The sequence below is a fragment of the Malaclemys terrapin genome, chromosome 12, assembly GCF_027887155.1.
Source record: "Malaclemys terrapin pileata isolate rMalTer1 chromosome 12, rMalTer1.hap1, whole genome shotgun sequence".
Lineage (NCBI taxonomy): Eukaryota > Metazoa > Chordata > Testudines > Emydidae > Malaclemys > Malaclemys terrapin.
Window position 1 is genome coordinate 27,203,508 of NC_071516.1, and position 25,167 is coordinate 27,228,674.

At 46.2% G+C, this 25,167-nt stretch overlaps 1 protein-coding gene across 1 annotated transcript in view; it reads right to left on the minus strand.

Annotated features, from left to right (window-relative positions):
- ASIP (agouti signaling protein) overlaps positions 1 to 25,167 on the minus strand; it is a 51,146-nt gene that overhangs the window by 19,186 nt on the left and 6,793 nt on the right. The window contains exon 2 of the mRNA XM_054046286.1: positions 7,925 to 8,079. Within this exon, the coding sequence (XP_053902261.1) occupies positions 7,925 to 8,078 (154 nt within the window). The 5' untranslated portion in view covers position 8,079. The remainder of the gene's footprint in view (positions 1 to 7,924; positions 8,080 to 25,167) is intronic.

Sequence of the window (25,167 nt, forward strand, 5' to 3'; positions counted from 1 at the left end):
ACCGGACAAGCGGAAGGGAACTCAGCGGTATCACGTCAACCTGCTGAAACGGTGGCAGGACCGGGAGGGCCTCTTAATCAACCCATGCCCGCCCGAGCCGGAATTGGGACCCCAGGTACCCTCGACGGATGACCCCCCCGGCACCCCAATTAGGACAATCGCTCACAGAAGAGCAATGTAAACAGACTAACTGCCTGCTGCAAACCTTCAAGCGAACCTTCACGGCCGTACCGGGCCACACGTCCCTGGTCAAACACTCCATCCAGACCGAGCCGGGAAAGGTGGTTCGAGAGACGACCCGGCCCCTGCCCTATCGGATGCGGGGTGCGGTCGAGGAGGAAGTAAGAGCCATGCTGGCTCTGGGCGTCATCGAACCATCCCAGAGCGAGTGGCGTAGTCCGGTGGTCCTGGTGCCCAAGCCGGACGGTACCCGCCACTTCTGCATCGACTTTCGGAGGGTAAACGCCATCTCGCGCTTCGATGCCTACCCGATGCCCCGTGTAGACGAGTTACTGGGCCGCCTGGGGGAGGCCCAGTATATCACCACCTTGGATCTGAGCAAAGGCTACTGGCAGATCCCCCTCGAGGAGACCTCAAAAGAGAAGACCGCCTTTGCCACTCCAACGGGGCTGTACCAATTCACACGGATGCCATTCGGTCTCCATGGAGCCCCGGCCACCTTCCAGCGGCTGATGGACCAACTTCTGCAGCCCCATCAGGACTATGCGGCGGCGTACCTAGACGACGTGGTCATCTATAGCCGCGGCTGGGAGGATCATCTGCCCCGGGTTGCGGCAGTCCTAAGGTCCCTACGACAGGCGGGCCTGACCGCCAACCCCCAAAAGTGCCGGATTGCCTGGCAAGAGACCAACTATCTTGGCTATACCGTCGGGGGCGGGCGGGTCAAGCCCCTCGTCGGGAAAGTCCAGGCCCTCCTGGACTGTCCCACCCCATCGACCAAACGGCACGTTCGGCAGTTCCTGGGCCTCGTTGGGTTTAAAGTTTTAAACAAGACTTGCTTATTGACCCTTCAGCCTTGGCGCTCGTCTGCACAGCCCAGCCATGGTACGTATCGCCCAGTAGGGCCATGGTGGGAATGAGGAAGGAATTGTTTGCCTGCATGAAACCTCAGTTTCTGTGGGTACAAGTGAAGGGCACTGGAACTGAGCACTGGCACCATTTCCCACAGGCAGTGTTGATTTTAGCTGGTATCTCCCTCCTGAGGGTAACATAGGCACAGAGAACACAGCTGCTGCTGGTGTCCCACCTGGGCCCATATGCCACTAGTCTGTGTTCTGCAATGGTGCCTGCTGAAGTCATCATGGACTGGCATGGGAAAGTGTCCTACTGCCAAGGAAGAAATAAAGCTTCCCTCTTAGAAGCCGTCATGAGAGGATTGCAGAGTATCTCCTTGAAAGTTTCATTGAGGTCTCTTAGGAGGATTCAAGGGACATCCCTATGTACACAAACAAATTGGTCCACATCCCCCTCTCACCCTCCGGTCTACTCCTACAGGGGAATGAAAAGCAGATATCAACTCTACTTCTGTCTGTTTTACCGCTACCTCTTCTAGTACAAGTAAATTAATGAAAAGTTGATACCTGTATCCTGGTAAGCTGGAGTCGGGTGCCATCTGTACATTTAAACATTTCCCTGAGATTCCTGCCCCTTCATTGGGCTTGCCCGTGCTTGGCTGCCAGGACTGGCTACTCTGAGGTGGAGTCTCAAACAGGTCCTGGCTTGTTGCATAACCGGATCCTCCGTCACATGTCCACCACCCTCCTCTTCCTCCTCATTTTCCACAGCAGGGATCTGTGTCTTGGGCTCTTTGGAGGTATCCACAGTGCTCTGTGGGGTGGTGGCGGTGTCTCCATCAGGTGTGACATGCAGCTTGTTGTAAAAGCAGTTTTGGTTGGCTAGCTCCCAGTACCAAAAGGAAGGGGGAGGGAAGGGAAATCAGGACCCTGAGACTGACAGTCCCCAGGAACAATGGGGAGAGGCCAATGCTCCAGGTCAGCCTGACTGACAGGGCGGGCAGCTAATCAGGGAGTCAGGAGGCCAGGGGGGGTCCCGTCCTCCGTGTGAACTGGAATTGCCTGGGTCAGACAGAGTGGGGCCGAGGTAAGGAGAAAGCAGAGGCCCAAGCTGAGCTGGGGAGCAGAGGCTAGAGCTGTGCCAGATCCAGAAGCAGGGGCGGTGAGTTATATGGGCCCATGGTGCCCATGCTCCAGGAATATTCAGGGCCCGGGAGCCCAGCTCCACCATTGTTTGGGGCTGGGTCTCCCCCCCCCCCCCAGCCCCGCCTGGGCCCCCAGCCACCACTGGCAGCACAGTGGGGCTAAGGCAGCTTCCTGCCCACCCTCGCTCCACGCCACTCCCAGAAGCGGGTGGCATGTCCCTGCAGCCCTGGGGGTGTATGTCTCTGTGCGCTGCCCCCGCCCCGACTCTGCAGCTCCCATTGGCCAGGAACTGTGGCCAGTGGGAGCTGCGGGGGTGGTGCCTGGGGGGCAGCGGCGCGCGGAGACCCCCCAGCACACCCCACCTAGGAGCTGCTGCCATAGAAGTGTGCTGGTCGCTTTTGATAGGGTTACCATATTTTAAAAAAACAAAAAGAGGACACTCCACGGGGCGCCAGCCCTGCCCCAACTCCGCCCCTTCCCCAAAGTCCCCATCCCAACTCCGCCCCCTCTCCTGAACGCTCCGCCCCCTGCTCCTCCCCCGCCCCCCCGCTTCCCGCGAATCAAATGTTTGTGGGAAGCCTGAAATAGGCAGGCAGCAGGTAAGCTGGGGCTGGGGCAGTGGCGGGGGGGGGCGCGAGGGGGCATGGCCCAGTCTGGCCCCCCCAGCCGAGCGGTTCTGGCCCTGGCATGCCCGGCTTGGCTCGGGCCCTGGGGCGCCGGCCCCGGTTCCAGCCGAGTGGCTCCAGCCCGTCCAAGCCCTGGTGGCTCTGGCCCCGGCCCCGGTGACTCCAGCTCGGCTCGGGCCCTGGGGCACTGGCCCTGGCCGAGTGGCGCCGGCCAGCGGTCGAGCACCCCCAGCCCCAGTGGCTCCGGTCCGGCTCGGCTTGGGCCCCGGTTCTGGCCGAGTGGCTCCGGCCCAGCTCTGGCCGAGCGGCGCCGACTCCGGCCCCAGCGGCTCCAGCCTGGATCCAAGCCCCACGACCCCTCCCTATTTTCTTGGACATGCCCGGCTTTTTGGAATGTGTGCAGTCCCAGTAATTGCACATGCAAATAAGATGAGTAATTGCACATTCAATCAGCACTAACCAAGTCCAACCCTGCTTAGCTTGAGAGATGTGATTTGATATCCAAAGTAGAATCGCTGCAGGCCATTTATGAAAACCCGATATTGTTTGTTGATGAGGACCATCCATAATCAAATCTGTTTTGTAATTTTTCTACTGTAATTGAATTGGGATTTGAGAACAATAGGTCAGTTAAAATATTTTTCTTAACCCATGTCATAACTATAAAGGGAAGGGTAACAGCCCTCCTGTGTACCATAGTATAATCCCTCCTGGCCAGAGACTCCAAAATCCTTTTACCTGTAAAGGGTTAAGAAGCTCAGGTAACCTGGCTGACACCTGACCCAAAGGACCAATAAGGGGACAAGATACTTTCAAATCTTGGTGGGGGGAAGGCTTTTGTTTGTGCTCTTTGTTTTGGGGGTTGTTCACTCTTGGGACTAAGAGGGACCAGACATCAATCCATGCTCTCCAAATCTTTCTGAACAAGTCTCTTATATTTCAAACTTGTAAGTAAACAGCCAGGCAAGGCGTGTTAGTTTTTATCTTTGTTTTCTCAACTTGTAAATGTACCTTTTGCTACGGTGTTTACCTCTGTTTGCTGTAACTTTGAACCTAAGGCTAGCGGAGGTCCTCTGGGCCTCCATTTGTGCATAAAAAGTTGGGATAACACTGAGCTCAGACTACATGAGCAATGAAATGTGCAACCCTCTAAGTATCATCTTTAGGGTTCACAACATACCTCCTGAGGCAGGCATTATTAGTTCCATTTTCCAGACAGGGAAGTGGTGAGGTAACTTGCTCATGGTCACAGAGGGAGTCAGTGGCGGAGCCAGAACAGAATCCTGAGCTCCAGACTCCCAGCCCTTTGCTGTATCAATCAGCACATGCTTGCTCCTCTGTATAGCCCAGCAGCAACAGGATGAGCCCCCCAGATCCTTCCCTGCCAATGTGCCTCAATCCTGACTTGAGAGGACCCAATTCTCCACTGCCCAGCACCCTCTGTAGTAATTTACACTGGTGTAAAGTGAGTGACAAGTGCTATTAAACAATAATGAGCATGATTCACACCCCGTTTGCACTCACTTTGGTTTTATAGCTACACCAGGTTAATAATTCTTAGATTGCAAAGCCCGAAGAGCCATTGTGACCATCTAGCCCAGGGATGGGCAAACTACGGCCCCTCAGGGCTTTGGATCTGGCTCACAGGATTTCCCCCCATGGCGCCACGGGCCCCGTGCTGCTCTCAGAAGTGGCCGGGCTCCACATCCCTGCAGCTCCTGGGCGGGGGAGCAGAGGGCTCCGTGCGTTGCCCTTGCCTCCAGGCATCACCCCCCGCAGCTCCCATTGGCCAGGAATGGGGAACTGCGGCCAATGGGAGCTTTGGGGGAGGTACCTGGAGGCGCAGTAAGGGCAGCGCACGCGGAGCCCTCTGCTCCCCCTCCCCCAGGGGCCGCAGTGCTTCCTAGAGCGACGCGGGGCCAGGGACAGGATAGGCATGCAGGGAGCCTGCCCTGGCCCCAGTGTGCGCTGCTGCCATCCCGGAGCCGCTTCAGGTAAGCAGCGCCAGGCCGGAGCCTGAACCCCTCCTGCACCCTGCTCCCCAACTCCCTGCCCTAAGTCCCCTGCCTGCACCTTGCACCCCTCCTGCACCCCCACTCCCTGCCCTGAGTCCCCTGCTACACCCCGCAGGACCGGCTTTAGACCGATTCCACCGATTCCCCTGAATTGGGCCCCGCCCCTAAGAGGGCTCCGCCCAGATCGGGCAGTGTCCCTGCCTGAAGCAAAGCTCTGTGGCTCTCCGGGAAGCAGCAGCTGTTGCTGCTAGGCAACGAGAGACGCTGGCCGGCAGGGGGCTGAGGCAGAGGCAGCGGCGGCTGTTGCAGGTCGGGAGCGGGGGAGAACGCACATGTGCTTTGCAGCCTTCCTCTCCCCTCCTGCCAGCACTCACCTGGAGGAGACACCAAGGGGGCTTCCGGTCCAGTGGGAGACAGGAATCTCTGTAGTGTGGACCTCACTCACCTGAGCAGCTGCTGGGGCTCCGGTCAGTGAGTGTTTGACCCTTTGATTTCCCCATAGGTTTGTAATATTGGGTTGGTTTTGTGGTTTTCGGTGGTGTTGCTGTTTGAGGGTGAGTTTGTGCCTGCCTGTGTCTGTTTCAAAACTAAACTCGGGATCATGTAACCCAGGAAGAAAGCCCGGAGCCGGTACTCAATGCTGTGAATTCCAGGTGAGAGAGAGAGGGAGGTTTGGAGGAGGAAATCAAATACATCTAGAGGGGAGAATGTGAAAGGTCTGCAACACGTCAGGCTGAGACTTTTATCTCTCCCCCCTCCCCCGAGAGAGGGGAAACTGAGGCACGGAGTGATCTGATTCCCCTCCCCAAATTATTTTGCAAAGGAGGGGGACGGGGGCTCCTATCCAAACCAGTTCCCTTCCCATCAACTCTGCTTCCCCTGCAGCAAGACCACTGTAGGGGCTGAATATTTCCATTAAACTCTGGCTCCTTCATTTGCCCTGCAACAATAAAATAGACTGGCTTTGGGGGGGAGGAATATCCCCCCCCAAGCTGTGTGGACATTAAGTTTTTTTTGGGGGGGGGGGCCACGATAATATTCCGGATTGATCAAACACCCAGCTCAGCTTTCTAGCCATCCAGCAGCTCTAGGGAAGGGAAGGAAGGTGCTCTTGGTGCGGAGTGGTCGCAAAACAGGGGTGAATTTAGCGGGGGGGATCCAGTTGAAATCCCACCTGATGCAGCCACACAGAATCTCTGGCGGCGCTAGGAGAGGCCAGGAGTGGAAGCAGGTGGCCTGGGGGTGGGGGGACATTTGTCCTCCATCCTGGGCTCTGGGATGGACTAGGCTGGGTGGGTGGTGGGTTCAGTCTAGTCTTCCAGCCTGTTGCTCTCGCTGGGGTTTGTGGTTTTCATCTGGCTCCACTGTAAAGATCAAACAAGCCCAGTAGAAAAGGGGGGTGAGAGAGGCGGGAAGAGGCTTGTAAGGGGTTAAAGTGATCCATCAATGAAAGAGTAAAACCAGAGTTTGACTGGGTTTCCCCCCAGCCACCACTCCTGCAAACACTGGGCAAGGGGCAGCCTCATCTCCCACCGAGGCTATGGTGAGGGGCAGCAGGGGAGGAAGGAAGCCACATGGGATGGCAGTCCCCTCCCCCCCAGTACCCACCACCCCCTCTCCGGCCCCCAAACTCTGTCCCAGAGCCTGCACCCACCCCTCCGCACTCCCTCCCAGAGCCTGCACCCCTCCACCCATCCTGCACCCCACACCATGCCCCAGCCCAGAGCCTGCACCCAAACTCTGTCCCACCCAGCCCTGGGCAAAGCTCTCCTTGGCTGGCTCCCAGCCCCTCTCCAAGGGTTGCAGCTGTCTGGAAGTGCCTGCCTTCCACACCTTCCTCATTCACACCTCATTCATTCAACAGGTCAATTGATTACAAAGTGGGGGGAAGATCTTATTCTACTTCTAGCAAAAAGACATTTTTCTTTTACCTTAATTATACTACCTTAGGGGCCAGCTATAACATTATCAAGGTTCAATACAAAGTCATATAAAAGTTATACAAAAACGCATAATGCAGCGATTTATCTACAACTGCACTGATTGACTGCTGTGTGCAGTAATATAGTGACCCCTGGGTCTTTGAATGAGGCTTTATACTTGGGGGGGGTGAGCGGCGAGCGGGTGGGCAAGCAGCGGGTGGGTAAAGAGGCAAGCAGTGAGCCAGCAGGGGTTCTAGGGGTGGGCATGGGGGTTTCTGGCAGGGGAGGGAGAAGGTGAAAGGAGGCAAGTGGTGGGTGGGGGACTGACTAGGACGGATTCAGCAAGCCAGCGGGGGGCTAGGGGGTGAAGAGGGGTGTGATGGTGGGGCCGAGCGGGGAGGGGTCAGGCCCTATTTTACTGCTGTGATCTGGTCACCCTATGTGTGCCGTTTCTTTCTCCCCTTCCCCCCCCGCCAACCTTACGTTTTCGGCCCACAGCTGTTTCGGCGAGGCGGCGCTGGGGAAGCAGGGTTTGTTTCCGCGGGCCGGGAGGCGCAGGGGAAGAGGGCACAATATATATATAAGGAAATATTTTATGAATTTTAATAAAATAAACATTATTGAAGAAAATCAGTTGTACAACTATCAAAATATAAATTATTTTCCTAATATGAAAGTGATCATTAGCTAATTAATATGACACAATGTATGTAATATATAATTTTGTTATTATTTATACAGTCATGGAAAATAAATAATACATGGAAGAAATGAAAGGGTTCTTTTTAAGTGGCTTTTTTTTTTTAGTCATCCCTGCTGGGGCCCCGTTGAAACTGTTCGAATTGGGCCCCGCACTTCCTAAAGCCGGCCCTGGCACCCCGCACCCCTCCTGCACATCAACCCCCTTCCCTGAGCCCCCTCATACACTCCACACCCCTCCTGTGCCCCAATCCTTTGCCCTGAACCCCTTCCTGCACACTGCACCCCCTCCCACACTCCCTCCAGCACCCCAACCCCCTGCCCTAGCCCTGCATACAATTTCCGTACTCAGATGTGGCCCACAGCCCAAAAAGTTTGCCCACCCCTTTTCTAGTCAGATGTCAACATGCACCCTCTTAATTTATAACCACGCTGTTTTCTGCAAAGTGCTTCAGCTTGCCACCAAATAGCATTTTACTAACCTACTATAGAGATGGGTGGGAGATCTGGGAGTTTCATTTTGTTGCTGGTTGCCAGATGGGCGTCTCTGTTCTCCTCAAAGATCATGTGCGAATAGGCAGTTGAAAGCAAAATGGAGCAGAGAAATAAAGCAAGGAAGAAGTTCTTATCTTCCATCCTGGGGAGAAAAGAAATTGTGCTTCCATGAACACCAAAATCAGTCACAAATTATAGAGGGTGCGAGGGAAGAGTGGAGAAAAGAGCTTAGAAATGATTTACTATGGAGTGATTCAGGTTCACAGACAAAATAGCCTTCAATTTCACAGTATTGCTGTGTTTAATACCTTCATAGAGTAAAATGTTTGGAAGTGTTAAGTTAAATCATACTGTATGTTCTGCAATGAGTTTACAATCACATAACTGCTGCTAAATTAGGCACATGTCAGAATACAAACAAAATTTCATGCTCTAATTGTGGTGAAAGTTTTGGGGTTGCAAAAGATTATCTAGTGAAACACAGTAAATTCCCAGAAGAATCTCAGACTTGGAAAACATGCTTATTGTTTGCATTTTAGAGTGGATCGCTTCATATATTTGTTGCATTTTGTTGCTAGTAGAGGAACACCTAGGATAGGATGCAAGTTACAATAGAACCTCAGAGTTATGAACGCCACCAGAGTTACGAACTGACCAATCAACCACACCCCTCATTTGGAATCAGAAGTACGCAATCAGGCAGCAGCAGAGACCAGCAGAAAACAAACAAACAAACAAACAAACAAACAAAGGCAAAATTAAACTTAAATTATTAAAAAAATAAAGGGAAAGCAGCATTTTTCTTCAGCCTAGTAGAGTTTCAAAGCTGTATTAAGTCAATGTTCAGTTGTAAACTTTTGAAAGAACAACCATAATGTTTTGTTCAGTTACAAACATTTCAGAGTTACAAACATTCCTGAGGTGTTTGAAATTCTGAAGTTCTACTGTATATCCGCTCCAGAAGGGGTTGTTATTGGAGCTAGTGGAAAGTGTTCATATGGAAAAATATTTGACTGAAAACCACCATTTTCTAAAAATAATTTTTTCCCCAAATGTTCACTTTTTCAAAACATTGCAACAGAAACTTGCAAAGAAGAAGTTTAGTCTGTTGGTTGTTGTATGAATTTTTTTGTTTGTTTGTTTTTTGCGGGGGAGGGTTTTGTTGCTGATTTTGGCTGGTTGACATTAGTCACCTGGTGGAATTCTCCATAACATAAGAGCTCATAATGTAAATGGAAAGCATGATACATAAGAACATAAGAATGGGCCTACTGGGTCAGACCAAAGGTCCATCTACCCCAGTATCCTGTCTTCCAACAGTGGCCAATGCCAGATGCCCCGGAGGGAATGAACAGAACAGGTAATCATCAAGTGATCCATCCCATCACTCATTCCCAGCTTCTGGAAAACAGAGGCTAGGGACATCATTCCTGTCCATCCTGGCTAATAGCCACTGATGGACCTAGCCTCCATGAATTTATCTAGTTCTTTTTTGAACTCTGTTATGGTCTTGGCCTTCACAACATCCTCTGGCAAGGAGTTCCACAGGTTGACAGTGTGTTGTGCGAAGAAATACTTTTATTTGTTTTAAACCTGCTGCCTATTCATTTCATTTGGTGACCCCTAGTTCTTGTGTTATGAGAAGTAGTAAACAACACTTCCTTATCTACTTTCTCTACACCAGTCATGATTTTATAGACCTCAATCATATCTCCCCTTAGCTGTCCCTTTTCCAAGCTGAAAAGTCACAGTTTTATTAATCTCTCCTTATATGGAAGCCGTTCTATACCCCTAATAATTTTTGTTGCCCTTTTCTGAACCTTTTCCAATTCCAATATATCTTTTTTGAGATGGGGGCAACCGCATCTGCACACAGTAGTCAAGATGTGGGCGTACCATGGATTTATATAGAGGCAACATGATATTTTCTGTCCTATTATCTATCCCTTTCTTAATTGTTCCTAGCATTCTGTTTGCTTTTTTGACTGCTGCTGCACATTGAGTGGATGTTTTCAGAGAACTATCCACAATCACTCCAAGATCTTTTTCTTGAATGGTAACAGCTAATTTAGACCCCATCATTTTATATTTATAGTTGGGATTATGCTTTCCAATGTGCATTACTTTGCATTTATCAACTTTAAATTGCATTTATCAACATGCATTTAACAACATGGTAATTTTGAGTATGTAGTTATTGTGTGTGTTTTGATGCAGGGAGAAAATTAAAGTTGACTGCAGCTCATTGAGAACATTTCTATTTAATGTTCTCTGTGGGTGAACTGAATGTTAAGTAATCCACCTCCAGCTTTAAAGTGGCCAAATGGATTAGGGTGGGTTGGTTGGTTTGTTTGTTTAAATTGGACCCTTACCCTCCCCTTGGGAGGTTCACTTTCATGATGAGACACTATGCCAGATTCCAGGATGGAGTGAATTTTTAAACCAAAATGAGAAGATTATAATGGAAACATTTACACACTCTTAATTACTGCTGAATGGCAGAAAATGCAACACTGCAATGATGAACTGGGGGGACTTGTTCCAGCCAAGTGAAAGGGGTATTGGGAATTTGTAATTTTTTTGCCTGATTTTAATGATCAATGGGAAGCATGTGGGGCTGATCTGTAATAATTTATGAATACTGTATAGCACCTGATTATTGGGATAGTTACTGCATGGCCTTATTGGAATGTTTATTGTATGCAGCTGTTGGTTTAATTTAATAGCATGCAGTTAGGTCAGCGCAATGATGCCAGTTAAGCAACTTCCCAGTAAACATGTCTGTTCGCTGGGAAGACAGTTTTGCAGGCACCAGCAAAGTTACATGATTTCCTTTTCTGTGGCTGGGTGCCAAAAGATCAATAGGACACTAAACAGTTAAAAAGTGACTCTATAAAGTAAGGCTGTTTGATGAAGCTGAGGAAGCAAAAACTGCCTGGGCCACTACTACTGGGTAGTAGGCTTTAGAGTAAGATAGACATATAGAGAGACCTTCTGTTTTAAAATTCTCTCCCTCTTGGCTTATGCTTTGTTCATTCTGTTATATTAAACAATACTGTGTTCTGAGAAAGATGTCTGGTCACCTATTTTACCCACTGATCACAAGCTTCTGAAGGCAAGTTGATAAATACAAAGCAATGCACATTGGAAAACATAATCCCAACGATACATACAAAATGATGGGGTCTAAATTAGCTGTTACCACTCAAGAAAGAGATCTTGAAATCATTGTGGATAGTTCTCTGAAAACATCTGCTCAATGTGCAGCAGCAATAAAAAAAAGCTAAAGGAATATTAGTAACCATTAGGAAAGGGATTGACAATAAGACAGTAAATATTGTAATGCCACTATATAAAGCCATGGTATACCTACACCTTGAATACTGCGTGCAATTCTGGTTGCCCCATCTCAAACAAGATCCATTAGAATTGGAAAAGGTACAGAGAAGGGCAACAAAAATGATTAGGGTTATGGAACAGCTTCCATATGAGGAGAGTTTAAAAAGACGGGGACTGTTCAGCTTGAACAAGAGACAACTAAAGGGGGATATGATAGAGGTTTATAAAATCATGAATAGTGTGAATAAGGAAGTGTTATTTATCCCTTCACACAACACAAGAACCAGGGCCCAGGTTTAAAACCAATGAAAGGAAGTACTTCATACAACACACAGTGAACCCGTTGAACTCATTGGCAGGGGATGTTGTGAAGTATAACTGGATTCAAAAGTATAACTGGGTTCAAAACAGAATTAGATTTAGATAAGTTCATGGAGGCTAGGTCCATCAATGGCTATTAGCCACGATGGTCAGGGATGCAACTCCATGCTCTGGGTGTCCTAAACCTCTGAGTGCCAGGTGCTGGGACTGGACGACAGGGGATGAATCACTCAATAATTGCCCTGTTCTGTTCATTCTCTCTGAAGCATGCAGCATTGGCCACTGTTGGAAGACCATTGGTCTCACCCAATATGACTGTTCTTATATTCTTAGGTAATGAACCCAGTCAGACCTCCCTCATAATCTTAATAGATGCATAGTGTACTGTAGTCCAGAGCCTAATCTAAGAATGGGAGAACCATGGGATTCCATCCCAGGGGAAGTGAAGGCCCAAGACCTAACATCTGAGTGCATTCAATGAGACCAGAAGAAGGGACAGAGGAACAGCTAGTTGTATATCTCTGCCAATCAGACTAAACAGTTTTGCACTTAATGCAAATTAATTTCTCTTCTTTCAACTTGTCTTTTATCTTTGGGGTAAAATGCAGAAGAGGGAAAGAGGAACCGAAGTGGTTGAACGGTCTGCATTAGTGCATGAAACAGATTGCAAACAGGCCCAGATATACCCTGACCTATGAGAGGAGCTCTCCTATATCCCCAAAGATCCACAGGAGGTCAGGATTATCTCTCCAGAGGCCCTGTGTTGGCTCTGGCCCCAGTGGCGCCCCCTCAGGATCTCTGATAGTGCTATGCCAATGGAGCTTGTAGGCCTGGCAGCCCCTGGGACCTGTGGAAGATAATACTGCTCATGGTTCTATCATTTTTTCTGCTCCATTGCTGCAGGCTGTGTGTGTGTGTTGGGGGCGGGGAGAACAGGCTATTGGTGTGCCTTCCATGCTGGCAGCCACCATAATCTCCACCCACATCTCCCTGTGCACACCTCAGAACCCATGTACAAGTCTCCCCAGGTTCTGGAGTAGGGAGGTTGGTGACAGTGCTGGGGACAGCTGAGCAACCCTTCCATAGAGGAGGAAGCTCTGCGTGTGGTGGGTTCCATCTATGCCAGGATTGGGGGGGATGGGGTGTGTCCAAGCCAGGGATCGGTTGCTGGAGCATACTGTTTCACTTCTGGGGATGCAAACAATATTTAATTTAACTGAATAACGACCCCTATATACTGAGATGATTTTAGTAGTGGTTTTGTAGGATTGCAGAATGGCGACAGGATAGCGCTCATAAATTCCTCCTATAACCATACCATAGGATGCCCAGATGTCCCAATTTTATAGGCACAGTTCTGATATTCGGAGCTTTGTCTTATAGAGGTGCCTATTACCTCCCACCCTCTGTCCCGATTTTTCACACTTGCTGTTTGGTCACCCTACCATACCAGTGCCATCTTCTCTTTCCAAATGTGTTTTTTCCCCCTAGTCTCCAAATTTATACTCTCATCTTGCAAATGGATCTATGCAGGCATGCCTTGCATGAGCTCTGTGCTAGAAGGGCCCTGTCTACGTGTAGGGATCTGCTCACAGGATTCGGGGCCTGCTTTACAAATATCTAATTCAGACTGTTCATTTGCCTAAGGCCTCTGCTTTGTAGTACTGCACATGCTGACATTTTCCTCATTTCAACTGCAAAGTGTATTTGCCTTCAGATAAATGACTCCAAATTGCTTCTCTGCGCCAAAAGGAGGGGGAAAAGCGGTTTAGAAATAGTTTGAGTATGAGAAATAAATCTGTGTGGATTCAGTGTGACTCTGCCTCGGAATGGATTCTTTGTAGCTGATGTTGTTAATCGATTACAGGAATGCATTAGACTCAGGTCAGCCTGGCTACTAAAATGTGGATTACTGTATACGTTTCCTAGAAGCAGCGTTTGTCACCATTCCTGTGCAAGCTATTCAATAAATGTATTGCCCACCGTTATTTTCACAAAGAATCTGGCCAATAAAGCATGCCTGCAAACAAACACTGCAATTACTTCCCAGCCCTCTGAGCTGCTCCGAGTAGAGCCTATTGACTTCAAGCGGGGCTTTGTGTGGAAGCAGGAGTTCGCTTGCATGGAGCAGCCTGTAGGATTAGATGTCCCAATCACAGACACCTTAGAAATACATGAAATCGAACACTTAAAAGTGCTAATATTTAAAAAGGGAAAATAGGTCCTATAAATACCATTCAAGTATTTTGGACTAGAAGAGCTTTAGGGACAGAATTTTTTTTTTTAAAAAAAGGGGTTAATATTTTGCTAAACAATAAGAATGGCTCTTCCTAAACAGAGAGAATTGGCATGTCTGATTTTATAAATAATTAAATTATGCCCCGTGCATTTGTGGGTGTGAAATAACCCCTGATTTTTCTTAGCACAGAAATTTATTGAAACAAAATGAAAACATGGAGAAAAGGAAACGTTTCATAAGAATATGCCAGTGGCACAGAAAGAATTGTCAGAATATTTCACTTAAGTTCCTGGTAGAAAAAATTAAGTGCTATTAAAACACCTCTCCTATAAAAAATGATTAAAAGGAAAAGTGAAAATTGAAACCCAGATTTCATAAGCAAATGCAGAGATATTTTTGTTTTTGAAAAAACAACGAAGAATCCTTGTGGCACCTTAGAGACTAACAAATTTACTTGGGCATAAGCTTTCGTGGGCTAGAACCCACTTCATCAGATGCATGAAGTGAAAAATACAGGAGCAGGTATAAATACATGAAAGGCTGGAGGTTGCTTTACCAAGTGTGAGGTCAGTCTAACGAGTTTGTTTTTGAGTTAACAAGCGATGGTAGTTTTTAAAAATTCCTTTATGTATTGCATTTTAACAAAAACCCTGTAGATAATAAAAGCCTTTAAATTTTATCATAACAGATGTTAAAACCTTCCACTTTGGCTCTAAACAGGGCCTGATCCTGCAAAAACACTTAGACATTAGAAAAACTTTACTCGCATGGCTTCAATGGCACCACTCTCAAGTTATTCCTATGTCTAAGTGTTGCACATAGTATGCTTAGCTAGGGCAGAATGAATGAAAAAATCTTCAGGTTAGCCTTGCAAAATTCTCTTCATTCACTTTTTGGGGGGAGTAATTTTGGGGGGAGTAATTTTGTGTGGGGGCCAATAACTTTATCTGCAATTTCATAAGGATTCTTATTATATATTTCACCAATAATTTTTTTCCTGCTGAAAAAATAGAGAAATGAGCAGAGAAATAGAACTAAATTAGATTATAAGCACTGGGAACATAAAGTCACCACAAATTCTCTTTCAAAATGTGGTTTAAAAGTGAATGAAGATCAAGCGTTGGATTATTGTTTAAGAGCTGAAGATATGCTCAGTGCAGTACGAGATACAAAATGAAGAGACTCATGCAAATAAGCAAAACGTTTAGAAAGGGTCACAAAATCTGCTGTAAAATTATCCCTTGAAGGGACCTAACTGGTCCACCTCACTAAATCAAAATGGCTGTTGGCTTTATGGAGTATAGAATCCTGTCCCAAAGCTTAATAGTGAAAGTGTGAGTACAGAAGAAACAAAAAAGTTTTTGCTGAACAATGCAGAGCATAGGTTCCTTTTATCACATGGGCAAATGGCAAAGTTGATTGAAAAAAAGAGAGGTGGAGTATACTGTGAGAAATACAGTAAAAACAACTGTAGAAAACATTGGGGAAAGCACTGAAATAGAGCGATAATAAAGTGAATGAATAAAATCTAGTCAATATAAGTTCAAACTACCTGATATGTCATTAAATCACAATGGATAGAAGTTAAGACAAAACTTCTAAATGGAAATGAAAATGTCTTTTTATAAGAACATTACCTATTTAATGGCAAGAGTACTGTAATAAAGTTAAAGTTATTGTTTCACTTGTATTAGGTTTTTATGCTAGTCATTGTTCACCTAAGAAAGGAATTACTCTATTCATGACTTTTTTTTTTAATAAAATAATTAAGACAGAAAAACTAATGTTAAAAAAAACCAGCAGAAAACTGGACACTTTTTGACATTTAATATAAAAATACCTTCTACTTGGTGTGCTATAATAAAGTATGCAGAAAAATACCAACATTTTTATTGGCACCCAGAGAATACACAGAAACAACACCCTCAAAACCAACCAAACAAATCAAACCTAAAACCTTAAAGCAATTAACCACAGTTTAAAAAAAAAAAAAGTAGAATGATTAAAATGGTATTTAAAAAGCTTAATGTAAGTAAACAAATGTATTCAAAAATACTAACTAAACAAATTAAACAACTGGGTCAGTAATGTTAACGTTCAGGGAACAATTTCAGACATAGCAGTGCAATATTAGTTTAGCACTTAATTAATATTAAATATAATAAGTAGGTCATAAAAGTAATGAAAAATGTAACACATTTTGGTTTTTCAAAAGCAGATCAAAGCTTCTTGGGGAAACTGGAGAAATGAGAGCTGAATTATTAAAGAGAAAGCCTCGCTAAAAATTGGAAAACCTAAAAGCATGCCACATAACAGGAATAAAAAAAGGCTAAATTACGGTAGATATTGAAAACACATTTAAGATTGAATGCATAAAACTGGAGCAAATAATAGGCAAAATTTTGTAAATAGAAGACATTAGAGTAAGGGAGATTTTTAACTTTATGGCTTCCCAGCCCATCCAGAGAATTCTTTGCGACTGGTTAGAAGAGAAAATCAGAGAATCATTTCCAGTGCCCAGAACTAAAATGCAAATGTTTGCTGTAAGTCCAAATGATAAGACGGACGTTAAACACCCATTAGAAGAGGCTAATTATTTGTATCCTACCTAAAGAGAAAGTGCTCGTTCAATTAATCAGATCTAATGCAAATCAAAGCAGCTCGTCTCCTTTGTCCCGCTGGGCTGCAGAGAAGTATGGACAAAGCTCTTGGAATTTTTAATACTCCCCTTTGAGCAGCCTCCCTTCAAGTATCACCTCCTCACGGAAAGCCATGCAGAAGCATTTACTGTGTTGTAACCGACACAATAATTATTCCTGGTGCAGACAGGCTTTTCTTTTCATGCTCCTTTGAATTCCTGCTGTCAGTCAGGAGGCATGTATTTACTGTTTTGCCCTAAATATATTTTATGGAAAGGATTCCTCCCCCATCTGCAAAGAGAAAGGATACTCCAATGGGCTGATCCTGCTCTTGAGTCTGGGAAATATCCCCTTGACTTCAATGGGAACAGGTTCAGCTGCCGTCTGTACTAAGCAGGCAAAAATAATGACATAGCAGAGAAATAATTAAAAAGGCCTATTGGTAAATTCTAAATCCTGCTGCATCCTTACTTACAGTCCAGTCCTAAAAGGCCTTTATGCATTGACCTCCCGTTCACTCAAATAGGCGTTATGAATGCAAAACGTGTGCAAGATGGGATTCCCCAGTCATTACTGACTTCAACGGGGGTGTTTTGCCTGACTAAAGGTGGGCAGGCTAAAGCCAGTAATGAGCTAACCTGGCAAAAATCATGAGCCCAAGAAAAATGTTTTTAAAAGGCTGTTTGGTAAATTCCCAGAAATAGGTTGATTGCTCAAAAGACTGATGAGCCACAATGTGGACTTACATTAGATTTAGTACATGGGAGTCTGTTTTAAGATGATCTGTGATCAGTCTGAGCGTTCCCTGATTAATTTCCAGATTCCAGTTGTAAATGTCACAAATGCATTATTACCTCCTGTGTGCTGGCTTAGGGCCACTGTGTGCTGTCAATCTTTTATAATCAACTGACTCATCTGTACGCATGTACAGTGAAACCCTGCGATTACATGCCCTGCGATAACGCGAATTCGGATATAATGCGATCATAAGATGGCTCCAGCCGCCCCAAGCCAAAAAAATAAAATAAAATAAAAGCGGCCGGAATGCCGCCGAAGCAAAAAAAAAAAAAGAAATGTGCCTTCCCCACTGCCTCTTCCCCTCTCAGGGCCGGCTCCAGGCACCAGACCACCAAGCATGTGCTTTGGGTGGCGCCTGGAGGGGGCGGCGCGGGGGGGATGATTTAGTTGGGGTTTAGGTCCTGCTTTGAGCAGGGGGTTGGACTAGATGACCTCTTGAGGTCCCTTCCAACCCTGATATTCTATGATTCATTCGATTTGCTTTGGTTTCAAATACTGCGCTCCTGTAATCCTTCCAAATACCCGTCACTGCTGATTTACTAATACATTTATACTACCAGCAACACTGCGCTCATGGGTAGCCAGTACTGAATTTTTGAACCCAAGACGTGTCAATTGGGTACAAAGTCGGTGCAAAACTGGAACTGAAATTAATTTCAAAATGTCAAAATTTTCCGTGAAAGGAAAATTCCATTTCCTGAACGACTCCACTCAGCAGCTCTGCTGGTGGCTCAGTGCTGCTCTCGGCTCACAACCACACCAGGCAGGGCTGGCTCCAGCATTTCTGCCGCACAAAGCAAAAAAAAAAAAAAGCCGCAATCGCGATCAGTGGCGGCAGTTCAGCGGCAGGTCCTTCGCTCCCAGAGGGAGTGAGAGACCTGCCGCCCCCGAATTGCCGCACGTGCCGTCCCCCTCCCTTGGCTGCCCCAAGCACCTGCTTGTTAAGCTGGTTCCTGGAGCCGGCCCTGACACCAGGGAAGCACATGACAGAGTCCATAATCCTGCATGGCAGGACTAGAAACAGGACATCATTCATTTGTGCAATGGTATTAATGATAGCACTGTTCTGTCTCTCATTCTATTTATTTACATTCTTTCTTTCTTTCCCTATCCAATCTTATCTAGCTCTACTGCACTCATCAATGCCATGGCTAAGTGCCTAAAATTGTAGCTTCTTGGAATTTTGGAGGGCTTTGGATTCTAACACCTAGATCCAAGCCCACCTCTGGTTTGGGTACTAGTTGAATTCAAAACTAAAAGGGGAAGATTTAGTATTTCTATTACATAAGAACATAAGAATGGCCGTACTGGGTCAGACCAAAGGTCCATCTAGCCCAGTATCCTGTCTATCAACAGTGCGTGGCCAATGCCAGGTGCTCCAGAGGGAATGAACCTAACAGGTAATGATCAAGTGATCTCTCTCCTGCCATCCATCTCCACCCTCTGACAAACAGAGGCTAGGGACACCATTCCTTACCCATCCTGGCTAATAGTTCTTTTTAAAATGCGGTTATAGTATTAGCCTTCACAACCTCCTCAGGAAAGGAGTTCCACAAATTGACTGTGCATTGTGTGAATAAGAACTTCCTTTTATTTATTTTAAGCCTGCTGCCCATTAATTTCATTTGGTGGCCCCTAGTTCTTGTATTATGGGAATAAGTAAATAACTTTTCCTTAACTACTTTCTCCACATCACTCATGATTTTATATACCTCTATCATATCCCCTCTATTATTACTATTATTATTTGTATTACAGTAGTGCTAAGACACCCCAACTGAAACTGAAGCCCCATTGCGGTAGGTGCTGGACATACACATAGCAAGAAACGTCCCCGTCTCAAAAAGCATACAGTCCAAATAGACAAAAGCAGAGAAAGGAGGTATTATTATCACAGGTTTACAGGTGGGGAATGGCACAGAGAGATTAAGTAAATTGCCTAAGGTCACATATGCTGAGTCCCAGTCCAGTGCCTTGACCATAAGACTTCTTGTTTCCAGATCATAGAAAGCCAGAATCGCACAATATAACTGTTCTCATGAGTGTCTACAATCCAGTCTGTCAAACAGCTTGCAAGATTTTGTTGCCTTCCTGTTTGAACTATGAAATCTAGCTTTATCCTGACCCAGATCCAAACACCACCTCCTTGACTCATAACTAGATACTGATCATTGTGAACTGAGGAGGTCTTCAACTAAGAAAATGAGTGGTACACTTACAAATGTCCTCACATCAGATATTAGAATTTTAAACCAATTATCAATCTTCCTTTTCTTCATTTACTGAGGTTTCTGTATAAATACTTTTCAAACAAGTTATTTATATAAATTTACCAGAATTTGTACTTAGTTTGTGGGCCAGATTTTCAAACAGTTAAAGGTACAGTTGTACATCTGCGTTGTGAGAGTGCACGTAATATGCATGTGGAATCACTCACGGCCGGCTCCAGGTTTTTTGCCACCCCAAGTGGCGAGGGAAAAAAAAAAGAAAAAAAGCTGCGATCGGCGGCACTTCAACGGCAGCTCTACTGCGCTGCTTCATTCTTTGGCAGCCCTTTCCCATTGGCTGCCCCAAGCACCTGCTTCCTGCGCTGGTGCCTGGAGCCGGCCCTGGAATCATAGAATCATAGAATATCAGGGTTGGAAGGGACCTCAGGAGGTCATCTAGTCCAACCCCCTGCTCAAAGCAGGACCAATTCCCAACTAAATCATCCCAGCCAGGGCTTTGTCAAGCCGGACCTTAAAAACCTCCAAGGAAGGAGATTCCACCACCTCCCTAGGTAATGCATTCCAGTGCTTCACCACCCTCCTAGTGAAATAGTGTTTCCTAATATCCAACCTAGACCTTCCCCACTGCAACTTGAGACCATTGCTCCTTGTTGTGTCATCAGCCACATCACTGCAACTGCACACAAAAATTACCAGATTGTTGTGCAAATGCAGACACTTACCCAGTTTGCACAGTCAGTTTGTTTCTGTTTCTAAGAAGTACTCTGATTATGTGCACAAATTAGGGATGCATTTCCAACACTAAAGTGCCTGAAAATTTAGCTCTGCGTGGCACATTGTTCACTTTCTGAAAGGGATGTAAAAAAATTCTGTAAGTAGTTTTTTCAAGACCTTGATTTATTTAAATAAACTAAGGAAAATAAATACAAGAATTAAACAAAAGCAAATATGGAAAATTGCAACATCTCATTTTCAAAAGACCTCTGCAGCAAGAAGCAAAAGGTTCCTCAGAAATGCACTAAATTGGGGCTAACAATAGACAAAGAGTAAAATTTGCAAAAGCACATAGGTGCCCAAGTGACATTTCAAAAATGACTTTGGCATGAGGCTCCTACATCACTTAGATGCTTTTGAAAATGTTACCCAAAATTCTAAAGAATGAGGCTGAAATAAAGGAATCCTTTATCATAATTAGACTATAAAGCTGATTTAGACTAACAGCTAAAATACAACCAGTTGTTCAGGTTCACCAGTATGTCCTTGGTGTCTGGTCCTGCACACATTTAAATCTAGTAAAACTCCCATTGCCTTTAGTGGGGTAAGATTGGGGCTTTGTTGTTTTATGGTGGCAAAGTGGCTGAAAACACTGGCACATTCAGCCTGCATCTGGCTCACAACCCAGAGCTATTAAGAAAATCTTTATATTCTTAACTATATTCGTAATTAATATGAACAATAAAAGCCTCATCCAGGGGAGGAATTACTCTGTTTCCATAAACTGCATTTTTTTAGTGGTATGGAGGGAGAACCCTCCATGACTTGCTCTGAACTGCTATTGCATGAAGTCTTCATTGTTTCTAAGAGGCGCTTCACATTTGCTGAAACCCAAGATCAAAAGCGCATAATGCCGAGAGCTCAGTTGATTCCCGGATTCTGCTAAGCCTGGTTGTGAGTCCATTCCTTTCCTGGCAGTTTTTTGATATTTAGAGCAACATAGATGCTGTAAACGACCATATGTTCAGCAATGTGTGCGCCAGGTTAAGGAAGACAATATCTTCTGCAGCTTACAGTAACTTATGTGAAACTGTCCTGCAACACACCACTGCAGGGTAGGAGCAGAGCAGTGGCTGGAGGCTGCAACTGCTCTCCATAGGTGGCGCAGCAGATCCATGTAATTCACAGAACTCCTGGCCATGCCTCTAGCCCACTCCCATCACACTCCCTGTATGAAGTGCACTGCAGCAGGCCTTAGGACCTCGGCCCGCGCTGCTTCCTGCAGCCCCCATTGGCCTGGAGCGGTGAACCGCGGCCAGTGGGAGCCGCCATCGGCCGAACCTGCGGACACGGCAGGTAAACAAACCGGCCCGGCCTGCCAGGGGCTTTCCCTGAACAACCAGCGGCCCTAGTTTGAGAACCACTGATGTAGTTCACAGCAGTCCACGGATTTTCCCACTATGTCCCTTGCATCCTCTTTCCTTCAGCAGAATCACAGTGCTATCCTGACATGAGTCTACCAGTCAAAACGTACAGTAACTCCTCACTTAACGTTATAGTTATGTTCCTGAAAAATGCAACTTTAAGTGAAACGATGTTAAGCCAATCCAATTTCCCCATAAGAATTAATGTAAATGCGGGGGTTAGGTTCCAGGGAAAATTTTTTTTGCCATACAGTACAGTACCATAGTTGGGAGGTGCCCCCGCCTTACCCCACACAGGCACAGCCCACTGGCACTGGAGACAATGAGGCTGGCAAGGAGGCTGAAGGCGCTGTAGGCTAGGAGAAGCACATTGCGCAGCAGCAGCGGCAGCTTCCCCTACTCTGCAAGCACCAGGGGCGGGTGGCTCAACCCTCGGCCCACCCACGCCACCCCTTCTCCCAAGCCCCCACCCTTAACCCGCCTCTTCTTCCCCCCCTTTTCCCCCTTTATTCTACATGCCGTGTCCTCGCTCCTCCCCCATCCCTCCCCTGCTTCCTGCCCGCGGTGTTTGGGGAGCGGGGGAGGAGCGAGGACTCAGCGCACAGACTCCCCCTCCCTCCCCTGCCTCCTGAACGTCGCAAGCCAACTGATTGCCATGGGTAGGAGGCGGGGGGGGGGGAGGTGCGCTGCGTCCTCCTCCTCCCCCCTCCCTCCTGCCCGCGGCAGTCAGCTGGCTTGCGGCGTTCAGGGGAGAGTGGGGAGGAGCGAGGACTCGGCGCGCAGGCTCCCCCCTCTCTCCCCTGCCTCCTGCCCGGGCAATCAGCTGGCTTGTGGCATTCAGGAGGCAGGGAAGGGAGGGGGAGCCCGCGCACCGAGTCTTCGCTCCTCCCCCTGCCCCCAAACACCGCAAGTCAGCTGATTGTACTTCATTCTCTTTCCCTTCATCCCGTTCTTTCCCCTTCCTCTCTTTTTCAGTCTTGTTTGTGTCTCACCTCCCGACCAGGTCTGGCTTTCATTTCTCTTCTCCATCAGTCCTCTCCTTTCTTCGCTCATCTGCATCAAAGCTGTTTCAGGGAGATTTAAATTATACCATGCTGCCCCAACTCAACCCCTGGTGCTGTACCCCTCACGGGTTTTTCATCATCGGCAGCATTGGTTGTTCATCGAATGAGCACATTGCTTGGCTGCCCTCACCACGTCCCCTTTCTTGTTAGGCCTACTGAATTTTAGGGCTGCACTGGTCCCCTGTGGCCAGCCTGGGAGAGGAGACACTGCAGCTGGGTTTATGCTGGCAAAAATCTTCTAGCCCAAGTCCTGCAAGATTGAGTGACTGGGTGCAGAACCTGGCTGTACTGCATGAGAACCCATTCTCCTTACACAGAAAAAGGAAGTCTCCTACCCAATGTGCATTTGAATGGCTGTCTTTCCCTCAATCATGGCCTCCAAGACTGGATCTGGAGAAGCACCAACCCTATTACCTCAGCAGAAAGACATTTGTACTTCCTGCCTCAGGGTAGCTGGACAGCATTTGATGCTGGGAGGAAATAAGACATAATATGATGCCGATAACTTAAAGTAACCAACTGTTTGGATTTTTCTGTGGGGTAAGTGGGTGGTGATTTGAAGTAACAACAATTTACCATTGAAATAGTATTTTAAAGTGTGTTTGTTTAAAAGGTCAAAATGAAACGGCATGCTGGGATATGGCTGAAGAAGTGGACAGAGTGGAAGGTAACCTAAATGCAGAGGATTCATGGCCACATGGACGTCACAAGTAATGGATCTTCCCTCCTCAGAAAGGTAATACAAAGGCTTGGAATCACAGTTGGATTCCCAATGCACGGCCGCACAGAGTTTTTATCTCAGGGTTATACGGAATTTCTAATCCCTTCTGGAATTTCTCAGGGGGCTTTTAAAAAAAGACAGAGGCTTGCTCCTTTATGTATCTCAGGAATAAAACTCAGCAGTCCCCTTGCAAAGCAAGCTGGGATAGCCGTAGAAGAGGCAGGTTGGCCGGGCAGCATTTGCAGCACCCTCCGTCGGTATTTAGCTGTGCTATGCAATGTTCAGGATGTGTGTCCCTCCTCCTCCGTTTGACCCCACCCATGTTTTATTTTGTCGGTGTCTGGTGCATGCATTGGTGTTATTTTCCGTATTATGTCGATGTTTAAAAACACACAATATCTTTGTGTTTGTTCTTCTTTCTCTTCCCCTTTTGTTTCCCTTTGTTCCTCTTTTCTTTCCACTATCTCCATATCTTGGTTTAACTTTTCTTCTCTCTTTTTCTGTTTTGTCCCACAATTTTATTTTTCTGCAGTATATTTTTTTCTGTACTTCATTCTCTCTCTCCCTCCATCCTGTTATTTCCCCTTCCTCTCTTTTTCAGTCTTGTTTACTATCTTGCCTCCCCATCAACCCTTGCTTTTTTCTCTCTTCTCTTCTCCATCAGTCCTTCTTTCTCTCTTCTTCACTCATCCACATCATTTATACCACTTTCCCCCCGCCATATGGCTCAGACTCTATTTCTTACTCCTTGGTTCACACAATGCACTGTGCATCCCCCCCCCCCCGCCCCACACACACACATACACTGCTTTCTCCAGGTACACTTGGGACAGGAGTTTGTTCTCCCCACAGATAAAGAGGGTGGAACTTTTCGAAGCTCACACATCTGGGAGACTACAATAAATACCTGATCAAAGAAGGGAACACCTTGGATCCTTTTCTAGTTATGTTATTCTTACTCGTTGTGTTTTCTGTTTGTGCATTAGTCGTGCATAATGTTAGCTGGAGATTCTACAAGCTAGAGATCCTGTTTTGTAACCACCTCTCATTACTCCAAGAATAGTTGCCTCTCATGGATACATGGGGCAAAGTCTTCTTTCAGTTCCATCCTCATTGACTTGGCTGCAGTTGCACCAGGGTAAAAAAAAGGCCAATCTGGTCCATGATTAGATAGCGTAGTGGGATAGCGTTGGTAGCTGGACTCAATGGGTAGTGAAAAAACACTTTCAACCAGAAGTTGATTTTAAGAAAGATTTTAGTTTGGGAGTTATTGTTATTTATTGGGTGCTGGTAGTCTGTTTGGAGCTGCACGAATCACAGAACTTGTCTTCACTTGGATAAAAGGTGTTTTTTTAACATATTAGCTGGGGCTGTCAAGTGATTCAGAAAATTAATTGCGATTTATTGCTCAATTAAAAAAATTGTGATTAATTGTGCAATTAATTGCATTGTTAAACAATAGCAGAATACCATTTATTTAATATTTTTGGATGTTTTCTACGTTTTCAAATATATTAATTTCATTTACAACACAGAATACAAAGTGTACAGTACTCACTTTATTTTTGATTACAAATATTTGCACTGTAAAAAAAAAAAGAAACCTGTATATTTCAATTCACCTAATACTAGTACTGTAGTGCAAGCTCTTTATAGTGAAAGTTGAACTTACAAATGTAGAATTATGTACAAAAAAAACTGCATTCAAAAATAAAACAATGTAAAATTTTAGAACCTACAAGT